The following is a 21,540-nucleotide window of genomic DNA, read 5'->3' on the forward strand; positions in this document are numbered from 1 at the left end:
TGGTTGTCGAAACGACACCACTAGGTCCTGTAGCGGAAGCGTTTGATTTATTTATCCAAGTATCTTCCTTAGTAAAGTTGTCATGGACCATTTGGTGAAATTGTCACCTTCAGTTTTCAAGGTCAACGATGAACTTCTCCTCCTTCGGGACACCACGGAATAGAAAGTGCTCTATATAATAAAAAAAAGTGGAAATCGGAATATCTCTAGCTATGTAATTTCTTCTGCCGAGGACGAGGCATGGAGAAAAGATTTAACAATCAGAAAGTGATCATGTGTGTACTGGAATGGGCTGTTGAAATACAATGTGGTTTCGAAATTACTGGGTTTGTGATTTAAAGAATTTCATAATATACATCTTTTTTATCCTTTCCAATCCTGTCTGACGAAGAAGGACCTTTTTCTATTTTTTTTAAACTGATCTTTTTTTGTGTGAAATGAATAATCAAACGGAAAAAGAAGAGAAAAAAGTCTACAACATGCACAAAATTCAAAAGATTACTAATTGTGTCTCCATCTACTTGAAATTCAGTCCTGCAGACAAACTCTGCCATAGATGCTCGGCTCTCTCCTCCTCAAGGGCCGTCGAGGATTACAGGAACCCGAGAATGCAATGCTGCTCTGCGCCGAGTGGCAAGTACAACGTTCTGCCACAAGGTGGAGATCGTGTAATTTCTAAGTATAAATCAAGTACGGTACGCGTACACTGTCTATTTGAGCTTTACAAGAGGACCATCAGAATGCATAACATTAATATTATGCCTACATTAGATAGCGACAGTGGAAATATGACGTGGTGGGGAATGACATGCAGGAAAGATTTCCCAGAAAGACTCGAACCAAGGGTGTTACACTTCATGGTTGGCATCTTGACACCTAACCCCTGTTCCCAGGGCCTGAAGACAACGTTTACGGAAATTTTGCAAGACGTGAAGTATACGTGGGCATAAACCAGGCAGGGAGGTTCAAACCATGAACAGAAGATGAAATAGGAAGTGTTGTATCCAGTTTTTTAGGAGCCCTTTAAAGATTGTTTTCAAAATTTGGAGCTCTTTAAAACCAGCTCAATTCACGTACTTCCCTAATCACACAAGCTTATTTTGCGCTATAAGGACCCAGGTCGTGCACTTAGCCAGGGAAGAGTCAACGGTGGAAAACTCTGGACACTTCTCGCCCTTCACTGTCGGTGGCCATATATCGGCTGCGCACCGCAAAGCTGAAGGACCACCGATCCATTTTCAAAACTTGTGAAAAAGGCAGCCAAAGTAAGAAGGACTGCGCCATATATTTTTCCATGATGCAAAATGAAAAGCGAGCGAAGAAGCCAGCAGATTCTTTGATGGGTGACAATAGCTGGCAAATGTCGACACCGCCCTGTTCGCGTCAGAGGGTATATTGTGTACACAGCTCAGTTTACATGTCAATCTGGGCGCAGACTATTGGCATTTCGGTGCCAGTAGCACTATACCGGGGTCGAATGCTATGGCTGCCTGAATGCTGGATGTTTCCAGTACACTGGATCTTGCAGTGGAAATTCTCTGACACCTATTGTCCAGATGACCTGTTGAACCTTTAGATTACCTTAAATTGTCTTGCGTCTTCTAAGCATCCCGTTCCGACACGTGTTGACCGCAACTGCTGATAGACTTCGATAGCTATGATCAGTTCAGACAGTTTTACTTCCCCTGATTTTTTCACCCCAACCCGGTTCTGCCAGAGGTTTGATGAGTCAAGTGTCTCGTGCTAGAGGTGCTGATAAGTGTGATAAGTACCACAATGAATTAATGGATTGTCAGGACACTTGGTACACTGGTTTCCAAAATGAACGTCCTTCCGCATGAATAGTAATCACTTTGGTGAACCGTCAACTTTTCATCAAGCTCCATCACCATGCCATATTTACATTTTTCCCCGAATGCTTCGATTTTTGAATAAATAAATCTGGATAAGACAACACATCTGGCTGACCGTGTGCAAAACATGCTGCTCCACGGTAACAACTTCAGCGTTGTGTCACATGTCTGGCCTGTGGTTTACAATCATTATAACTATGTTTTGTTCCAACCTGTTTTTTAAGTTACCAACTGTAATTCTTAGAGTTGGGGTCAGGGTTAAGGCTAGGGTTATAGCTCAGTCAATAATGGAAAAACGACATCAACTACAACAGGAAAACATCCTCAAGGCACATCTGCTGTACATTGTAACAACAGAGCAATTCTCAGAAACAACACACTAACTGGAGCGATACAAGAGAAACTGACTTTTTATATCTGCTACAATCCACGCTGCCCAACTAAGGATTTAAAATAATGTTTATGTTTAACCACTAGAGGGCATAACAGGCTTTCTGAATGGGGCTGGGACGGACAGAAACTTTCTTTTCAAGTTTGAATCCACTTCGAAGGCAAAGACATATTGTTAATGATCAGCTACTTGTGGTTTCAACATGAAATTAATTTCAGTCCCCGGCCAGATTGCAGTCAGATAGCTTATACTTTTACCCAACAACATATGGTCCCCCAACATTCTCTAACGGTCCATGGTGCTCATAAGAACAAGTTTGTCATATACCACTAGACAGCCATGGGAATTTTCAGAGTCACTCCTCGTCATCTCAGCATGAGGCTGTGTCGAAGAGGCCCACATTAACCAAAATGGACGTGAGGAACTTTTACTCACTCATTCACTGAAGGGAAGGGTCATCTCTTGAATGTCACCCCTCAAAATCCTGCAAAGATTCGGTCATCAGTGTAGAATCCTCTTCTTTTTTTTTTTACTTTTGTACCAGCATTTGATTTCATTTCAGATCCTGGTATGAACGTCTTGTTGAATTGCCTAGATGCAGTGAAGGTACAGAGTGGAGGGTATTGGGGTTTGGAGGTGGACGGAGTCATCGCCGATCATGCTCCTGTACATCCTCTGGGAGGTGACACAATAGCATTACAAGACTCAAATCAGGGCCCATCTCAGTACATTACCAACATTGAGGGCGTTTTCACACTTGAAAATAGGTCCGAACCAAAGCTTGTGTTTTTGGTACATTGTATACATTTGATCCCGTTGGTTTTGGTTTCCCATTGCAATTCTGCGAGCGCACCAAAGAACTTAACATGACACACTGTACCTGCGTCTTGTCGTTATCACCAACGTGAGCTGCGTTTGCCCACACTCGACTTTGATTGGTCTGTAGACGGGCGTGACCTCTCATATCCTCACTCTCCCCTCCTCTCAAAAAAAGAAGTTATACATTTCCGCATTGTAACGCATCCGTTTTCAAGTTGTTTTGCGTCGGACCAAATTGCAATGTCATAGTCTCTCCTCATCCTCTTCCCATGTGCTACCACGGCTGTAATCGGCCCGCAAACTGTTTTCACGCTGCCAACAAAGCGAACCACGGCTCAGGTCGATCCAGACTGAGACCACCTCTTTTGGATGAGATTGGACCAAGTTTTGTCCCAACGGGTCCAGACCGTGGTCCGAGGCACCTTTTACATTCATGGTTTCGAACCAAACAGGGTGGGTGTGAAAGCGCCTTGAGTTGTGTTTTTAACTGCAGGAACTTTCCCCAGGAACTAGAAACCTTCCTGCGAACCCTTTATTTAGACCAGGGTCTAAAGTTCCAGGTAAATCTTTTCATCCCCCAAAAAGACCCTGCTCGGTGGGTAGTACTTTGGGGTGAGGCTTTGCGGTGCTGAAAATGCCTGATTGGTCAAGTTCTCCTGCATTTTATTTAAGCCAGTCAATCTGCACAATAACTAATACAATGTGTTTCCTTACTTTAGTTCTTCCAGGTCTTTTGAGTACACCTGTTGTTTGGCGCTTCTCCCTATTCCAGCATTGACTCGATCCCATTTGCAAAAAAAAGTAAATCACGATCAACAGCAGCACGATTTGAATCTCCTCCACGTCTACTGTTGTTGCAGTGTTGCTCAATTTAAATAGTCATCATCGTTGACTACTCTCCTGCATTGGCGCCGCCTGATGGACCGGAGTGCAGCAGCTTTGCTGTAGCCGTCAGTTGATAATACATCAGCTGCCTAATTTGCCTGATCTCCCTTGGACAGTGGAAACACAGGCCAACGACGGTCTGCAGGAACCTTTCAGTGCCTTGAAAAGTTGCATGTACTTTTGGTTGAAACGTGGCTCCAGTAAGAGTTTCCTCAGAACAGATGTATCATCATTCATTTCCCAGAAAACTGTGGACTGGTTTAGGGCCATGGACACATTTTTGTCTCTGAGGAATGGGAGCCTCATCTATTCCACACGTCCCTCCTCCAAGGAATTGTTTGGCATGTGCTTCCAGCTATACTTAGTAGCTTAGATTAGGTTTTTGTGTATTAGTGACAGCCAAAGAAGGTAGTGCCACAATGAAGGACCATACAGACATTAATTAAGTTTTCTCCCATTTATTACAAATGGCATTTACTCAATACCAACCGATGTATTCTGCTAAAACAGACAATGGGTTCCTCACTAAAAAATCACTCAGTCCTGCTTTTTACTGTTTATACAGTCAAATGTTGGCGTGTTCATGTATTTTTATGTACATATTGATTTGCCATGCAGCATCATGATTTTGAGAATGTAATTTCATCATTGACCTTTGGAAAAAGTATTCTTAACAGAATGAATTAAGCTCAAAGGTCAACTTATTGTTGTAGTTTTTTCAAAGCTTTTCCTCAGCATATGGAGCAAATGGTTCAGGCGTCATCCTGTATGCAAGACATCTGATCGCATGACCTGGGTCAACTCCATTCACTGTAGTAAGCTGTGAGATGTGGTCAAAAGCTCTGGAACCAAAAGATAATAAGCACACATTCAAGTTAAGGTAATAAAAAAAAAAAGATCTACAAACATAATGTTCATTGAGATGTATCAATATCAAACATCTCTTCTCTTTACAAATTGATTCTCAATACGCAGAAACTGATGGAATTAATTAGAATTTTTTATATGACTGGAGGGGTTCTTTAAATATGAATGTAGGAAAAAGCAAAAGCACAGTAATATTTCCTTAAAGCTACAGTGTGTTATATTTAGAAGAATGTATTCACATAAATTGGATATATTGTCCATCATTTTGTGTTCGTATATGTATAATCACCTGCAACAAAGAACCGATTTTGTTTTCCTTTTCAACTTTGAATTAGTTAAATATAGTTACATTAGGGGGACCCGACCTCCGTGTATGTCGCCATGTTTCCTACGTCGCGTTGTGCTCGCTTGTGCTGCGTTTCGGTTCCACTGTGACTCGGGAGGTCGGAAAAAAATCACCTACCCGACTTCTGGGGTCCGAGTTCCGAGATGTAATGGAACGCAGCATTAAATACAGATGCAGCAAACGGTCCCGAATACATCGCATTCGCATTGAACTTCCAACGGTGCGGGAAACCGGAAATGGAATTAGCGGGGCGCCACCGTAAAGTGTCCCCTCCTGTCCGGTGCTCAGTTGGTTGTGGTGTGCAACTTTACCACCAGATGGCGCCAGAAAAGTACCAAAATGACACACTGGGGCTTTAAGGCTGTAAACTGTGCCGTGAGATTTGAGATTGAGATTTATGCAGCACTCGACCACTGTACTGTCTCCTGCTGTAGAGGTACAAGTCTACATCCTGAACGTTTACCGGAGGCCACTTTTTACTCGGCCCTTTTGTTTTCTGACGAGACGAGGCAATGCCGCGCTTGACTCAATCTGCTATCTGTCCAGAGAATTTGGAAATGCCACATTTCCAGCCTGGCTTGACCCCCCCCCCCCCCCCCCCCCCCCCATCTTTTCCACCCCGTTTCCGGCTTTTGTGTTCACCGCGAGCGCTGTGTGTCAAATCTGTCGTCGATCCCATAGACGGACGGACGGACTGTAAATCCCTCCGAGCTCAGTGCAAAAGCAACAAGGTCGCCTCACCTGGTGAATGAAAAAGTTAAGGTCTGCGCACACCACATCTTTTCGGAGCTTTCCCTTTCCTATTTAGCCTGAGTTTTTTCAGCTTTGGACTTTTTGAAGGCTTCTACTTCACGAACCGGCTGGCACGGCTCAATTATTTCCCTCCAATAACAATGGACCTTTTTGTTACTTTTCCTGTTCCTAAGGCCGTGTTGTTACCTGGGCACCGTGCCACAGAGGGCACTGCGTGTCACATGGTCATCCTGTCTGTCCCCCTCGAGCCCAACACTGTGCCCCGTGCATATCCCTTTACTGGATATATGTTCAAATCTTGATCAATCACAGTCTAGCTCCATCCACCCCCGCGTTGGTCACTGTCGACAAAGGGAAGCTATAGAATTGAATGAGCCTCATCCTTGAAATGTGCCCGCTGGAGGGCGGACAAAACTCCGACGCGAGCCCCGACAAGCGCAAAAACGATGAATCAAACGTCCGCGCGCGACATCGGAACGGCCTCGTCCTGTCCGTCGGACGCCGTGGGCCTCACGCCTGATGAGATGTGAGCTCAACCAGCGCGCACACACCCTTGGCGAGGAAGAGCTCGGTTGGTCTGTGGCCTGGCAAACATGCTAGTGCTGTGCACATCTGAAACACACACACACACACACACACACACCCAGTGAAACTGTGGTGTATTCCAAGACTGACCCGCAAAGGCAGATGCTTGGACACAGCAAGGGGAGCAAAGGGAGAAAATATGTGAAGTATGTTTACAACCTCCGACGTCGATGGAAGTCTTTAACTCCAGATTTGTGGAAATGAGTCTTCAGTGAAAAGACGCTCCGGTGTCACACAAGGAGACTTGGGCAGCGTCATCTGCCGTCACAGCCGTGTCTATTTTCGCCGCCGCGCTGTTTCTTCACTGTTCGTTTCTTCAATCCTCTGCTCTTTCTCTCCGGTTGTCCCTATTTGGACTTGGTCTATCTTGTCTCCCCGAACTCTCCTCTTGGATCTGTTACCCTGTCTCTCGCTCCGTTCCTCCTCGTCAACATCTCCCGCCCTTCCAGAAATCTGTCACTAATCTTCACTGATCCAGACTGAAAGCGATTTCTGCCAAGTCTCCTCCGCAAGTGCCAAATATTCCTCCGCGTCGTAGCCAAAAGAGACTTTTGATTAGAGATCAGAATCGGGCTCTTGCTTTTCCTTCACTACCATATTTTCTAATCGGACGAAATTGTATTTCTTTTGGCTTTGAAATTAGCCGTAGATAATGGCCGCAAACGGCCGCCTGTCCATAACCCATACTGTCCAGAAACATAACTCGGATCGCGGCAAGGACCTGAGTTGAGTAGAAGGAGTTCATTTCAACGGCATGTAAAAACATGCAGGAGGGGGGCTGGTTGTGAAAAAAAACAGTTCGTGTCTGAGAGCTTGCGTGAAAGATACACATAGAGGGGAAGGGAACCGGCGGAAAGCAAGAGGGGGTTGGGGTCAACTGGAGGGATGGGTGGGTGGTAGGGCATGGAGAGGGAGGAAAGGAAGGACACCTGGAAGGCTTGTCTGGGGCAACGTGCCTGCAACAACAAGACCGCTCCGCCAGTGGTTTCAAGTCTGAAGGGAGAAAAAAAAAGAAGCGGGAGTCACGGGGAGAAAGAAGAAAACAAATGAGGGGAGAGTGGAAACGTAGAGAGTAAATACAAAGCAGGGAGAGGGGGGGGTGGGGGGGGGCTTTTGGAGACTCATCAAGAATTTGCCTTTTAAGGGGTACAGTCTCACTCTCCCACCCAGGCCCTGCAGAGGCTTGAATAAACAACAGCAAGAAAGACTGCGAGGAACAGAGTCACGAGCAATGTCCGAGTCAGCCACGCTCGGCGAGCAGCGTTCTCCTCACGCAGACAGAGGTCACCCAAACAGTGACGAGGACGCGCGTCTGACGCCCCTCCAGAGCGCGCCTCGCGTCCATTGTTGTGTGTCCTAGGCTCGGACCCTGCGGTGAAAGAGACCCTGTCACACGAGTTCAGCAAACAGGCTCTTTGCGTCGTGAAACAAGGGCAGGCTCGGTCCGCTCGGAATCCCTGGCTCTTCTTTTTTTTTTCCTTCCGCGCAGCATCCTCAACAGCTGTCGTCACTTGTTGCGTTTTTTTCTCGGTTGTTTCGCTGGACAATACCGGCGATGCGCTGCACCAGCTCAGGGGGAGAAGCGCCTGCGTCTGGCAGCAGGAAACGGAGGGGAGCTGAGGAGGAGAGATGGGTGGGGGTGAGAACAGAGAGGGAATTGTATATGTAAGAGTGAGGCAACACTAGTCGAGGCAGGAGGAGAGGGAGAGAGGGAGAGACGCGCTCATGGGGCGGGTGGACGGGGAAAGGAGAGAGAGAAAAAGGCCGAAGACGGAGGAGAAGAAATGCAGAGGAGCTTGACGACGGGATGGGAAGATGAGTCCTCGAGCGCCGGCGCGAGGGTCAAGTGCGTGAGTCCAGAGACAGAGGATGTAGTGGGTGTGGCCGACTGGCACAAAGAAAAAACAGAGAGGAAAAAGTCAAAGTTGTGGATTCCTCAGAAAGTTGGGCAGTTTGTCATTGTGTGAAACAAAGACGAGCAGTGAGGGGGGGGGGGGGACGTCCACATGTGACTGCAGCAGGACGGAGTTGGAGAGAGAGGTGTTTTTAAAGTGTGTCTAGAAAGGAAGGGGGGGGTCGGGGGAGGGGGGGGGCAGTGAGAGAGCATGTGTATCCTTCCCTGTGTCCCTGTAGCAGCATTGAACAAGAGCCAGGAAAAGGGGAAGGGCCTCCTCCTCCTCCTCCTCCTCCTCCTCTTCTCCAGCTGACAAAAACAGCTGCCCAGGAGCCCCCGGCTGGAGCCTGTTCAGAGGACGAGGGGGGAGACGGACGGCGCGAGGGAGAGAGGAGGAGGACCGGAGGACCGGTGGAGAGAAAAGAAAAGAGAGGAGGAGGACCGCGTCCCCCCCAGAGTCACCGGACACCGTCCACCTACATGGGTTGCGTCCTGAGCTCGGACGGGTGCGGGGAGGAAGAGGTGCAACCGCTGCCGGTGGCCCGAGACCCGTCTCTGAAGAGACGGAGCCTGGAGAGGAGTGAGAGTGGCAGGATGAGGCTGACAAAGGTCGGTGGGCTTCACGCGAGCGCGAGATTTGGAACATTTCTAGACGTAAACATGTTTCACGATAGCCGAGCGAGCATGATGTTGGCATGCGCCAGCTGTAGTCCAGGTACTGGACATTATATTTCTTCTTCATCTAATCCGTAGTGATGTACAGTGACTATTGTGGAATTGCTGCACAAAGCAAATTTTCTCTTTAATATTAGAATTTACACCTGTTTTTTTTTGGCACATTACTTTTCCCCGAATGTAATTCATCACAATCAGTTTTGGCTGTTCAATACAAATATTCAACATTTTGTTCAATTTTTTTTTTTTTCTTGCATGTGACAATCAAGCAACTCTTTATTGAACTGGACGTAACGACAACAATGCAATATAGAAAACAAGCTAAGCTATCCCGCCGGGCTAATGCAGGCTAACAAGGCCCGACAAAACGGATCGGAACTGTGCAACAACTAGAAACCAAACAAAAAGCCGGCGACTACATCATATTAAGTTGCTTACTCAGACTCACCCTGGGTCCGGGTCTTCAGATCCCGGGATCTGTCGCTCGCATCTTCACCCAGCGGACAGGATGGCTCGACGAGGGCAAAGTGACAAAAATGAGGCGAATGTTTGACCTCTTTTTTTTTTTTGCCAGAAAGTAGGAAAGTTTATCTTCTTTCACTCGAGGTAACTGTCTAAGCAAACAGACTCCTATATAGCGAGGAATATATGTATGTGATGGGGCTGACAACGTGGTACCGACGACGCGATAAGGAGGTCATTCATTGGTTCGCTTCGCGCGCATGCATATTGTCCCGGCGGACAATCGGTGTAGCATCCCATGCATGTTATAGTATAAAGATTTTGTATTAGTTTTAATGCTGCGTTTAACTTTAATCGGTGTTAGGGGTTAGGGTTTGTTGTTGAACGGCTCTGATGTCTGTAGTTCATCAAACACTTGATTGACATTTAGTCTGAGCTCAAAGTTATCAGTTAAGTGCAGTTGCAGGTGGATTCCTAACTGGCGTCTCTCTGACCTACATTCGCTTCCTGGAAACTTATTCTAACCTACCCCCTACCTCTAACCTTTACCTTAACCTAAATCCAGCATAACCTTATCCTTACGTTAAAACATGTAGTGATTTACAGTATGGAGACTCTATTTTTGTCCCCATAAGGAGGGCAAGTCGCCATTAGTGAAAACAGATTTCGATCCCCACAACATGAGTGATGTAGACCACACATGCATCCAGTTCAATGGATATTTCAAAGTTGACGTTTCCAGTTAAACGACTGAAGAACGTCATCTATTCCTTCATCCAAATTCATGCCAACGATATGGATCTGTTGCCGGCATTTCCATCACTGGGGCTAAGCTTCGACTTTTTTGGGGGGGGGCACCAGGCACAAAGTTTAGTGCCAGCTCTTCCGGGAGCCAGCTTCAGACAAGACGATGGCATCGAGTGATGTGAACATGCCAGCACTTCTGTAGAGCACTCTGCATCTCTGCCTGAGGCCTGCAGGTCGAGGCTACATTAGCCGCTGCTAGTTGCTGCTGGCTTAACACGCGCACATCTCAAAAGATTGTTGGCGGTCGAAGTTGAACTGTGGGTAATGCAGACAGCAGTTTGTGCGTGTGTGTGTGTGTGTTTGTGTGTGTGTGTGTGTGTGTGTGTCTGTGTGTGTGTGTGTGTGTGGCGTGCAGGCTAAAGGATGATGTGGATGACGTTGGCATCTCCTCGCCGAGGCCACATCTGTGCAGATACAGTGTCATTGTTGCGATGGCCTCAGCATCATGGTGTAACCAGGCGCAGGCTTGTTGGCTCGGAGCGATGTCAAAGTTCCACGAGCCATCCAGAGAACACGGAGTACCTCATTGTCCTCTGTCCCACACTGTACATGATCACATGCAAGCTCCAGACTCTGTGGCTTTTTTTAATCCAGATGTGTGAACTGTCAGGCTTGTTTGCGTGCATTTCTTCTGAACGTGAAGGTGGATGTTTTCCAAGTGAGTGCGTGTGTGTGTGTGTGTGTGTGTGTGTGTGTGCATGCATGCATGCTTGGCTGCACTAACTGTCCCAGTTGGTCCGTATCACATGCTGAGCAGCGTGGGAATGTTGAGCCCTCTGGACTACGTCATCGGGCAGTGACTGACCCCAGCACATGGGTGTGGGAACCCGCTGGATCCCACTCATTATCCAAGAGAAGGAGATGTTGTCTACTCTATATATGGTTGTCCTTGTTTCCATGGACCTGCGGACAATCATAGGTGTTACAGTTTTAAATGCTATGGCACAGATACGATTAAGGTTTTGAATGTCTTTACATCCTGGCAGGAGCTATGCACATGCATTCCTCATCAGACTAGTGCCAAGGACTTACTGGAAACACTTGGCAGCAGAAAACGATGTTCCACATGCTGCTCACAGTGTGATTACATAATTTGCTTCGTATTATGTCAGTAACCGAAGAGAGGGATGTTTTATTAAAAAATTGTTATCGTTTAATCGTTAACGGATCACTTCAACAACATATAACATTAACCGATTCTGCACCTTTTGACCATATTTGCAGAGGGAAAACTGTGGTTTGAAACACATCTTTCATGCAGCGCTGGACTCCGTTTTGACTCTGTGCCATTGATGATTTTGTGAGTATTGGCGTTTTGAAAGTATTCCACAGCTCATCATTGGACCGGATAGCCTTCTCCTCTCGGTTTCATATTCTCAGCCATCTTACACCGGCCAAAATGTGCTCAGTGCGCTCAAAACACCCTCGTCCGCGCCAAATTTGTCTCCCTGTCCAGCGCTCCTCGGGACAGTTGTTGATGGAGATTAGCGGAGCGTCAATAAACAACCCTCTCGAAATGGAATCTTGAAATAAACCGGCAGCGAGAGCCAACAGCTCATGTGGACAAACCAAACTAGGCGAGCCTCGGACAGACAGAAACTGCCGCCTTGGTTGTATCCTTGTTGTAAAAAAAGACTTCATAGTAAGCATGCATTTAACGTGGCAGTAAACGATTCTGTAGCAATACACGTTTTGTAAAAATCTGCGATTATTTCCCCACGGTCCGCTTGCTGTCGCTATTCTGTGTGCGCGGGAAAACCCCCCAGATTTTTTACGGCTCAGCCCTGGCTCAATAGATCGGGGGCGGGGGGGGGGGGGGGGGATGGTGCGGACCACACCACACAACAATGCGAGTGCAGTTTGTAAACGTCCCTCGTCGACAACTCTGGAGACGTGCTGGCGGTTGGTCTGGTGGTTAGCGAGAGAAACAAGCTTTCTCCAAAATCACTTACTGCCCCTTTAACTCACCGACACACACAGCCAAGTGTTCAAGTAGACGAGCGTCTTTAATTAAATCACTTGAGCCAAGTGTTCAAGTAGACGAGCGTCTTTAATTAAATCACTTGGCAGGCAAATTGAATTTGAAACATATTCTCCCTCACCTCCCATTGCCAGGGAATGGCTGCAATGTCAGCCCGTCAATCCGTTCATGCGGGGCACTTTGGTCCTGACTGAACTATATCTCAGCAGAAATTCAGCAGAGATATCCATGGAGCCAGGAGGTGAGTTTGATGTTCCTTCTGACATCAACTCTAACACCAGCAGCAGGTGATCCTGTCAAATATCTTTACATGTAATGGACGTATTGGCACAAAGGTTGAATGGTTCCTAGATAACGTACCCTAACGGTGTTGGTGATCCCCTGACCTTTTGCACAACTATTGGATGGATTGCCATGAAATTTGTGATGTCCGGTCGGACGTCAGGCGACGGAAGTGTCCGTAGCTGTTCTGAACGAACGACATCAATGGCGGAATGGTATCCCAACACTGGAGGGGAGTCACTTGTTAGAAAAGAGCTGTCTAACAAATGAAAAACGAGGGCTTGAGAGAGAGAGTACCCGGTCGATCCCTGCGGGAACTGGGTGTGACGTCAAATTGTTGATTTTGGAAAGTGGAAGAAATGGTCGGATTCAGCTCCCCCAGGTCAGAGATGTGTGAGGGGAGGGGGTTTCCAAAGCTGTTTGATCATGGCAGTTGCTTGTAAAGCTGTCAATTAAGAAATGTCATTCTGCAGTTTGTCGCCAACAGAACGACAGCGGTTCTACATGTGTTTGTCTCACTCCTCCGAAATTCCCCATGAACAACAAAGTTTAGATTGACCATGACCAATACTGAGGCCTTTAACCACAGGGATCCACTACAGACACACACCCGACACAGGAAGGAACACTGACCGGTTAGGGTTAAATATAGGCCCCCCAACATCCAGAATAGAATAGGATAGAAGTTCTTCACACAACCATGTGTGTTAGGGGAAAGGTGGATTCCTACGTAAAGCCCAGGCTCAGGGGGTGGCTGTCGTAGACGGGATTCCTGTGGCTTGAAAAGAGCGATCTGTCCCGGACCCCGAGCGGGACTTGGGGGAGCGCTTGTTGTTGTGTGTCAGCGGACACGCAGATGAAAGCCGATCGCGGGTAAAGGGAAAGACATAAACCATTTCCTCCCTCAGTAATTCTCTAAAACCCCACGACAAACCCCTGCACCGCCCTCAAAAGAAACACCTCGCCCAGCGAACTGTCCAGCGAGCATTTTCTTTTTCTTACACACACACCAAAAAAAACATCCGTTTTGTTGAAAGGTTTTTGAAAAATGTCTTCTGGGACTTAACGGCGTTGGCAGACATTGAGGATTTTTATTGAACTCAACGGCACAATTACCGAAATGCTTACATGTATTCGCGTCCCCAGTATCGCTCTGTCACCCCCTCTCTTCCCACTGCTCGTTCGCTCCTTCGACAGCTGCTCCTTATCAGCCGTTGGCTTAGCGCTGTCTTGCACAATCCTCCATCAAGCCGCACAGCCCCCTTTTCCAGCCGCCTCCTCTTCCTCCTCCTCCTCCTCCTCCCCTCATTTCCTCTTGGCCTGGGTTCCCACTCTGTCCACCTCTTTCTCATCTACCTCCAAAGATCCAAGCCCCTTCCTTGAGACTCTAAACTCTGTGTTGAAGACAGTCTAGACAGAAACACACCTGCCCCCCCCCCCCCCCCCCCCCCCCCCCCCCCCACCCCCTGTGATATTTCATCCAGTTTTAAGCACCTTGCATCACGGACTAGACTGCGGTCACCGGCTGTCGGGTCAAAGTGCGGAGGAAAATCGTTCTGCACATTCACCGCCTTGAAGAAGCGTCAAATTCTCAAATTAACCCTTTGAAACGTTTCCTCTTTTATCCCCCCATCTTTTCCTTTAATCCACTGCAACTTTGCATCCAACTCTCTCCTCACCTCCATCTTTCTTCCAATGTGACCATCCCCCCACTTTACTCACCGACTCAACCCCTCATTCCAATCCCAAGCACCAGCTTCCTGTCTCTCGTGGTCCCCCCGTATTTTGTTAGTCTCACACGTGACCCCTCCCTGCCCCTCCTATTACCTCTTTTTTTTACCTCACTACTTTTCTCCCCACGTCTTAATCCACCCCCCCCCCCCATTAGTCCTCATTTCTTTTCTGCACCATGAGCCGGAAATTCCTAGGTTATGAGCAAAAGCAATAGACCACATTACTGCACATGTTGTTTGGCAGGGGGGGATTACGGCATACATCATGATTTGACAGTCACGTTCTGCACTGATTGGTGGGGATGTGCTGCGCGGCCTCCGCTCCTCCTTGTCAATCTGACACATATGGAAGTGACTAAGAGACCGAGGCAGCAGACAGAAATAATGCTCTGTGCATTAGCAGTCTGAGGCTGGGGGGATAACACGGGCTAGCTTTTTAAGACGGGCAACTCAAAAGGAATTCACCTTCATGGGCATACTTAAATCTTTGCTTGGTTTAATTATAGAGGATCAGCTCAACCTGCAAGTCTCTTTTTTTCCCCCCCTTTAAAATTTGAAAAATGAAATGGTGCCCTGTGTATTTTCCGCTCTCTTCACGCAAGAAATACCTGAGACTCATGAGCTGAGGAAAAAGTGATGTGAAAAAGTCACAGACAAGCGATTAGGATTAGCATCACCGGGCCCATTTCTCTTATTTCGCCACTAGGTGCTGCCACTTACACACTAGTGCCCCTCAGCAGCAGCAGCAGCAGCGTCAACACAGATGTTTGTTAGGGCACATCTGTGTGTTGGAGGTGCAGAGCAAGTAGACAGGGACACTGACCACACAACGCCGAAGACGAGGGACTGATGACTGTGTTTCCCAACCAGGCTGTACCTCAGTGGGTACTTCTGCAGTAACCAGGGGAGAGGCAACGTGGAAAGATTGCGAAGTAGGTTGCGTCAGGTTTATTTGGGGAAAAAAAAAAGTGGGGGGAAAAGTAAACAGTTTGTTCCCACAAACAGAAACACACGTGATTTCCAACTGTTGAGCTGCTGATCTCAGGAGTACTTAAATTGCTTCCCTCTGTCAGAAGGCAGAGGTCAGTGACCCCGCAACACCTGATCACACGGCGTGGCCTTCAGGGGTGCTCGACGGAGAAGAAGTAAGAATAATGGTCAGCGTGTGAAACATCTGGCGTCTGCCTACCCCGGATGGGGGCAGCACAAATACAAACTCGAGTGAATGCACTGGAGGAAAAAGAATTTACGAGTAACGCAAGTATCCTTTTATACACTCGCAAACACACAGTTTAAATTAGATGAACAGTTAGAACATGACACGTGGTGGAGTTTAAAGAGGGCATGAAGTGTACTCTAAACCTGCACCATGCACATGTAGTTGTTTTTGTCACAGCTATTAACACTGTAAACTATCAAAGTGACTGTATAATATGAGGCTAAAGTGTGAAAAATATCACGGGGTCCATCATTAGGAGCCATGAAAAGGTGCCACACTGGTACAAAATCACCCAGCGCACAGTCTTGCGCTGATCACCTCGATGACAGACTTCAGTCGGAATATTCCAGTGGTCCGTTCCAGCCAATCCGGATCGAGTGCCCCTCGCGCTCCCCTCCGGGAGGCGACCAATCGCGGGACGGGAGCGCAGTAATAGTACTCCGTACATGCTCCGAGCTGCGTGTGGGCCCCGCCCCGCGGGAGGGGAGGACCGGAGTAAAGAAAACAAGTTATCTCATAGAGTCGCAAGCCATGTTACCGACGGCCTCCCCGAGAGCGAGGGGCTGCGTCTGAAGACCCTGCGGATATGATTAGCGGGAAAATGAGCAAGGTAAGGCTGTGGAGTGAGGGGGGGGGGGACGGACGGACGTGTGGTCTGCTGTGATTTGTGCGCGGATTCAGTGATTCAGTGTGGCGCCTGCGTGGGGACCGGACGGATGGTTCATGATGCCGTGACTTTTGCGTGCGCGTCTTTGGTCTGCGCTGTTGCGCACTTTGTGGATTTCTATTAGAAAAAAACGCGTATTTCCGTTGGCCACAGACTGTATAAAAAAAGTCCAAAACAGACTTTGCAATCATGTCAAATGTCGTGTGCGCTCGTGTGTCCACTCTGGTGAAGGATTATTTGCAGTTACAGCAGTGGGTCATTTGCATTTGTGGAGACGGCTCACTGCATGTGTGTGCGCTCTTCATACAGAGCTTTTCATAGGACCTCACCCTGTGTGTGTTTGGACAAATTTTTCTTGCGCCGATCCCACATTTACGCACTCACTAACGTTTTACGCGCGTTGTCCTGTCCTGTCCTGTGGTGCAGTGTAGTGCGCAGTCGTGACGGAAAGGGCGCAGCGAGTTGCGGTGACTTGTTGCCCCCCCCCCCCGACAAGTCGCCCGATGTGTCGCACTTGGTGTAACTGACAAGGACATGCTCCGAATGGGGTCACACGATGCACTGAGCACCAACAACCCCCACCCCCTCCGTTGTTAGTGCGTCAGAGCCAGCCACCTAGAGTGTCGGGTGATTCTCACGAAAGCGCGCGCGCAAAGGGTTCCCACGGGCAGGTGAGAAGGGTGACAGGTGTTTCGTTTCTGGTGTGTCTGATTTGCGGCGCTCCCTGCCCTGTAGATCCAGCGCAGTGCTGCGAACCGGAGAGGCAGTTAGGATCGGTTGCCCCCTCGCTCATACATCGACCCTCCTGCAGTGTGATGAGACCCGACGTTCGCCTTCAACTGAGTAACGCGTCATTTGGTTAAAAATGACATGCCTTGTTAGTGTGTGTGTGTGTGTGTGTCACCTTCCTTCCTTGTGGACTGCCTAACAAACACGTGACCCTGAACTTAACCAGGACCTAGGGGAAGAAATTTTGCCTCATTAGGAACAGACTTTGAACAGGCATGATGGCCCAACAAGGTGGTTAGCACTTTTCGCCTCACAGCAAGAAGTTTCTGGGTTCGGATCCCGGCTCAAACCAACCAGGGCCTTTCTGTGTGGAGTGTGCATGTTCTCCCCGTGTATGCGTGGGTTTCTCTCCGGGTTCTCCGGCTTCCTCCCACAGTCCAGAGACATGCAGAATGGGGTCAGGTTCATTGGAGACTCTGAATTGGCCGTAGTTGTGAAAGTGAGAGTGAATGGTTGTCTGTCTCTGTATGTGGCCCTGCGATAGGCTGTCCAGGGTGTACCCCGCCTCTTGCCCAATGTCAGCTGGGATTGGTCTCCATGCGCCCCCCCCCCCCCCCCCCCCCCGCGACCCTTAACAGGATAAAGCGGAAGACGATTGATGGATGGATGGGCGGGGGACGTGTACAGTTATCCCAAAGGTCACGTTAAGAGCACAAGCTGACCAATATGTGTGAACAAAAATCTCGTGTGTGTGTGTGTGTGTGTGTGTGTGTGTGTGTGTGTGTGTGTGTGTGTGTGTGTGTGTGTGTGTGTGTGGACACTGATTAATGACTTTTGCCAAAATGCCAATTAGTGTTGGCTCCATATCATGATCCCGTGTCAGAGTTCCTACCAACAACACCCCCCCCCCCCCAACACCCCCGGTCGCACCGTGAGGAAAACAGCTCCGGATTAACACCTAGATAACATTGTCCAGCCTCCTCCAACCTTTCCTTTAGCTGATAACAGTGTTGCGTTCATTAGCGTTTTTTGTCCAATGTGAACTAAATGTAATTTAGATAAGTGTTGGCCAGCCTGCATGTTCATCAGATTGAATGGAGAGCTTGTGATTAAAAAAAAAAGAAAAAAAGAAATGTTCTGGGAAAACTTTTGGGAAATTCAATTTATCAACGCACCTTTTCCACCAAGACACCCCCCCCCCCCCAAAAAAACAACCCAAAACCAAAACCAAAACAAAACACTGTTACCTTTGAGCAAGGCACTGAAGCCAGCTGCTCAGTGACTGGCAGTACAATGCAACAGTTGTGTTCAGTGTACAGCAGGTATTCTATATTTGTAATTATTGGGTGTAACTGAGAAGTTTGATGGCACACATGATGCTTGTGTTTACTTGGGAGACCCCCCCCCCCCCCGTTTGCCGCCAAGCCGGGAGAGGCTGAAACAGAGGCTGGCTCACATTCCCTTGTGCCAGATGCAGTTACTCCGTCGACAAATCTACAGTAGCAGTTATTCACTCTTACCTGGAAAATCTCCCACCATTCAAAACCCAGACAGATGCGTCTGAATCCCCTCGACCCGGGGCAGACACAGCGACAGGGTTTCATTGGCATGTGCTTGACACGGCAAGTGGGATCAGATCTGGTCCAATAGGAGCACGCGAAACCATCGCTCAATCATCATCCCTGGATGATGTCATCCACTTACAGATGCCGCCTCGTAGTAAATGGGTAACATTATGAGGCCAAAACAGATGGTGCATTTTGTGAGTGAATATGAAAAACTGCAGCAAGGGGTGTTGGTGGCCCTGCTGGAGCAAAAAGACCATCCTGTGTGTGTGTGTGTGTGTGTGTGTGTGTGTGTGTGTGTGTGTGTATGTGTGTGTGTGTGTGCGCGTGTGTGTGTGTGTGTGTTTTTCTGTTTGCAGCAGGAGTCCAAGGGAACGGAAGTGTAACATGGCGGCACACTGACCTCACTCCAGGAACAGGCAGTCTCTGTTCCCTCCACTGCCTGTCCCACCCTTTGGACACATGTGTGCACTTACAAACACACACACACACACACACACACACACACACACTCACACACAAACACACACACTGGCCCAGATGCCAACAAATGATGCAGGAACCCAGATATGAGACTTTGCGGGACTCTCTCAACGTAGGGTGGGATTTAAGTACACAACAAGTCACAAACACACCACTGAATGGCTGTGTGTGTGCGTGTGTGTGATGTTGCTCATTGCAAAATTATAATTTTTTGGGGGGTTGTTGTCCATTTCTGATGGATATTAAACTTCCCCCGCAAAGCGAAAGGAGAATCAGGTCATTGCCACTGAAAACTGCGGGTCAAGTCTGTAAATTCCTTTCGAGCACCCGAGAGTGTTTCCTGCTCATCGCAGAAGACGGAGTATGTGATCGTCAGTCGGGAAAACCTTGCTTTGCGTTCGCACCATTTGCTCAGCAGATGCGGTTTGACCTGCGAAACAGTTCATCTCTATTCGTCACGGAGCTGAAAACGATCGACCGATATGTCAGCTGACACTAAATCTGCAACTGTTTTGATCATCGCCAGCAAATGTGAGAGTAGACTACATATCTTAAGTTTTTAAGAGTTTCAATGGTAATTTTCTGCATTTGATAGACCAAATAATTAAAAGGAAACCAGGGATTTTGAGCCGTGTGAGGGCCTGAAATTAAAACAATCTGAGTATGTGACATTATAAAGAGCTCAGTAGATTATACCTCATCTCTGCTTAAGACTAGTAGCTCGAGGCTGGCAGCATAATACACCCAAATCTGTACAGTCAAGTGAATCAAGTCAAGGTGCATTGTGGGTAATGTACGGTGCCAAGGTTTTGACAGGGAAGACGAATGTGATGCTGAATTGATTTAAATATACTTTTTCTTTTTTAATTGTCAATCATGAGTGTGAGCGCCACGCCAGTGATGGACAGAGGAAAAGCGAAGATGGTTGATTTCATGCACTTTGGTTTCGGATTATAGGTTCGTCAAAGGACAGCTTGATATGATATTCAATATTCATTTCCACCAGTGCATCACGGCAGAATACGCTCTGAAACACCTGCCACCACTGGCAGTGTGGTGTGGTTGTGCCTGGCCTGTGAAATCATGATCCAAAGAGCTGGAGACAAAGTCCCATTGTGAGCTACGGTCGCAGAGATTTCCTAATGACAAAGTCAGTAAGAAAAACTTTCCCCTCAAGGGCACTTTCGCTCAAGTTCCCCTCGCTGACCATCTGCAGGCAGAAGCCGAGGTCAGTGCCCAGTCAGTGATGAGCCACTCCCCTACAATGCCCATCATTGTCCAAATATCAAGACTATATTTAGAAAGAAACAAGGGGGCGGAGGTTAAAGAGTTTCCAAGGCCGCGTATGTTGTGTTTGTGCTCGAATGCCTCTCTTTCTCTGCGTATTTGTTTTAACATTTGTATCCATAAATCTCGGGCCTGTGTGCATCACTTGTGTGTGCGCGTCCGACCCCTCCCTCGCTCAATCCAGCTACTGTTCCGCGACGGGAGGCAGATGTGCTGCGACGAAGGGGCGGGATCATCGGTTAGAAAGCATCTCTTTGACTCCAGAAGCCTCTGGTTCCCTTTTTTTTTTCTTCTGCCGGGAGTCTAAAAATGTTATAAAAAGGGCTTCTTGTGCGTAGCACACGTCGCCTTGGCGGAGGTGGGGTCTGTCCTGGCACCCGGGGGGGGGGGGGGCGGGGGGGCACGGGGCACGGCGAGAGGAGAAGGGGGAAGGCTTTTCTCTTTCCACCGACTGTCCGAGGGGATACACGTCTGCACGTGAGTCAATGTGTGTGCCTGAGTGTTTTCTTCCCGAGGTCGCAGGTGGCCGCTTGCAGCTCGTGTCGCTGATGTGGAAAATTTGGGCCTCGGCCGACGGAGGCTTTGTTCGAACTGACGGCTTGTCCACCGCTGTTTGTCAGTGATTGGCAGACGGATCTGGTGGGGTCGGACTGTGTGGTTGAGGAAATGTGCATCTGCAGTGTGAGCGAATAAAACACTTTCTGCCAAGTGCGCCAATGGACTTGAGTCCGTTACACCCTGTTCTGTTCCCAGCTCTTTTGCCGCAGGCGGCAGAAGTGTGACTTTCTTTATTCGCTCGAGAGTGCCGGAAAAAGCGAGCAACACGTTCTACCGCGTGAAAATGTTTTTTATCCAGCACAGCAGTGACAGTAATTACTGTCCCGGGGACCGGGTTTTAGCATCACAGGTTTGTTTTTCAGTGCTCACACACACACACACACACACACACACACACACGCATGCACACACGCACACACACACTGAGACTCTGCCAGCTGTTTTGTGCTTCCTCTGTTGGGATCTGCCTTTAAAGTTGTGAACCTCCTCCCCTGCGGTTTCCTCCGCTGGACTCCCAAGTTGAGTGCAGTCGCGTGTTTTCAGTAGATTTCGGTTCCCCAAGATTCTTTCCCTAAAATAATCTGTGGATACATTTATACTTTGTGGGACAATCTTCGTCACAATATGGGACTCGTGAAATTATAGTTACTGCCTCAAGTTCAGGCTGCTGAACTACGAAAACTCTGTGTCTCATATTCT

The 21,540-nt window shown here is 48.1% G+C and overlaps 1 protein-coding gene and 1 long non-coding RNA gene across 7 annotated transcripts in view; one reads left to right on the plus strand and one right to left on the minus strand.

Moving 5' to 3' along the window:
* Nucleotides 1–4,390: 4,390 nt before the first annotated feature.
* On the minus strand, nucleotides 4,391–5,481 carry LOC118316344. The gene is made up of 2 exons (XR_004795175.2): nucleotides 5,279–5,481; nucleotides 4,391–4,790 (listed from the first exon to the last, which is right to left on the minus strand). It is a non-coding gene; the product is annotated as an uncharacterized LOC118316344 (long non-coding RNA).
* Nucleotides 5,482–8,588: 3,107 nt separating this feature from the next.
* tns2a (tensin 2a) overlaps nucleotides 8,589–21,540 on the plus strand; it is a 47,667-nt gene continuing 34,715 nt past the window's right edge. For 4 of the 6 annotated variants that reach the window (XM_047330693.1, XM_035644069.2, XM_047330694.1 and 1 more), the window contains exon 1: nucleotides 8,590–9,002. In XM_047330693.1, coding sequence (XP_047186649.1) covers nucleotides 8,874–9,002 — 129 coding nt within the window. In that variant the 5' untranslated portion in view covers nucleotides 8,590–8,873. Of the gene's footprint in view, nucleotides 9,003–16,008; nucleotides 16,163–21,540 lie in introns of those variants that run through there. The other 2 variants (XM_047330692.1, XM_047330695.1) reach the window with 2 other exon arrangements.

This window comes from Scophthalmus maximus, chromosome 3 (assembly GCF_022379125.1).
Source record: "Scophthalmus maximus strain ysfricsl-2021 chromosome 3, ASM2237912v1, whole genome shotgun sequence".
Lineage (NCBI taxonomy): Eukaryota > Metazoa > Chordata > Actinopteri > Pleuronectiformes > Scophthalmidae > Scophthalmus > Scophthalmus maximus.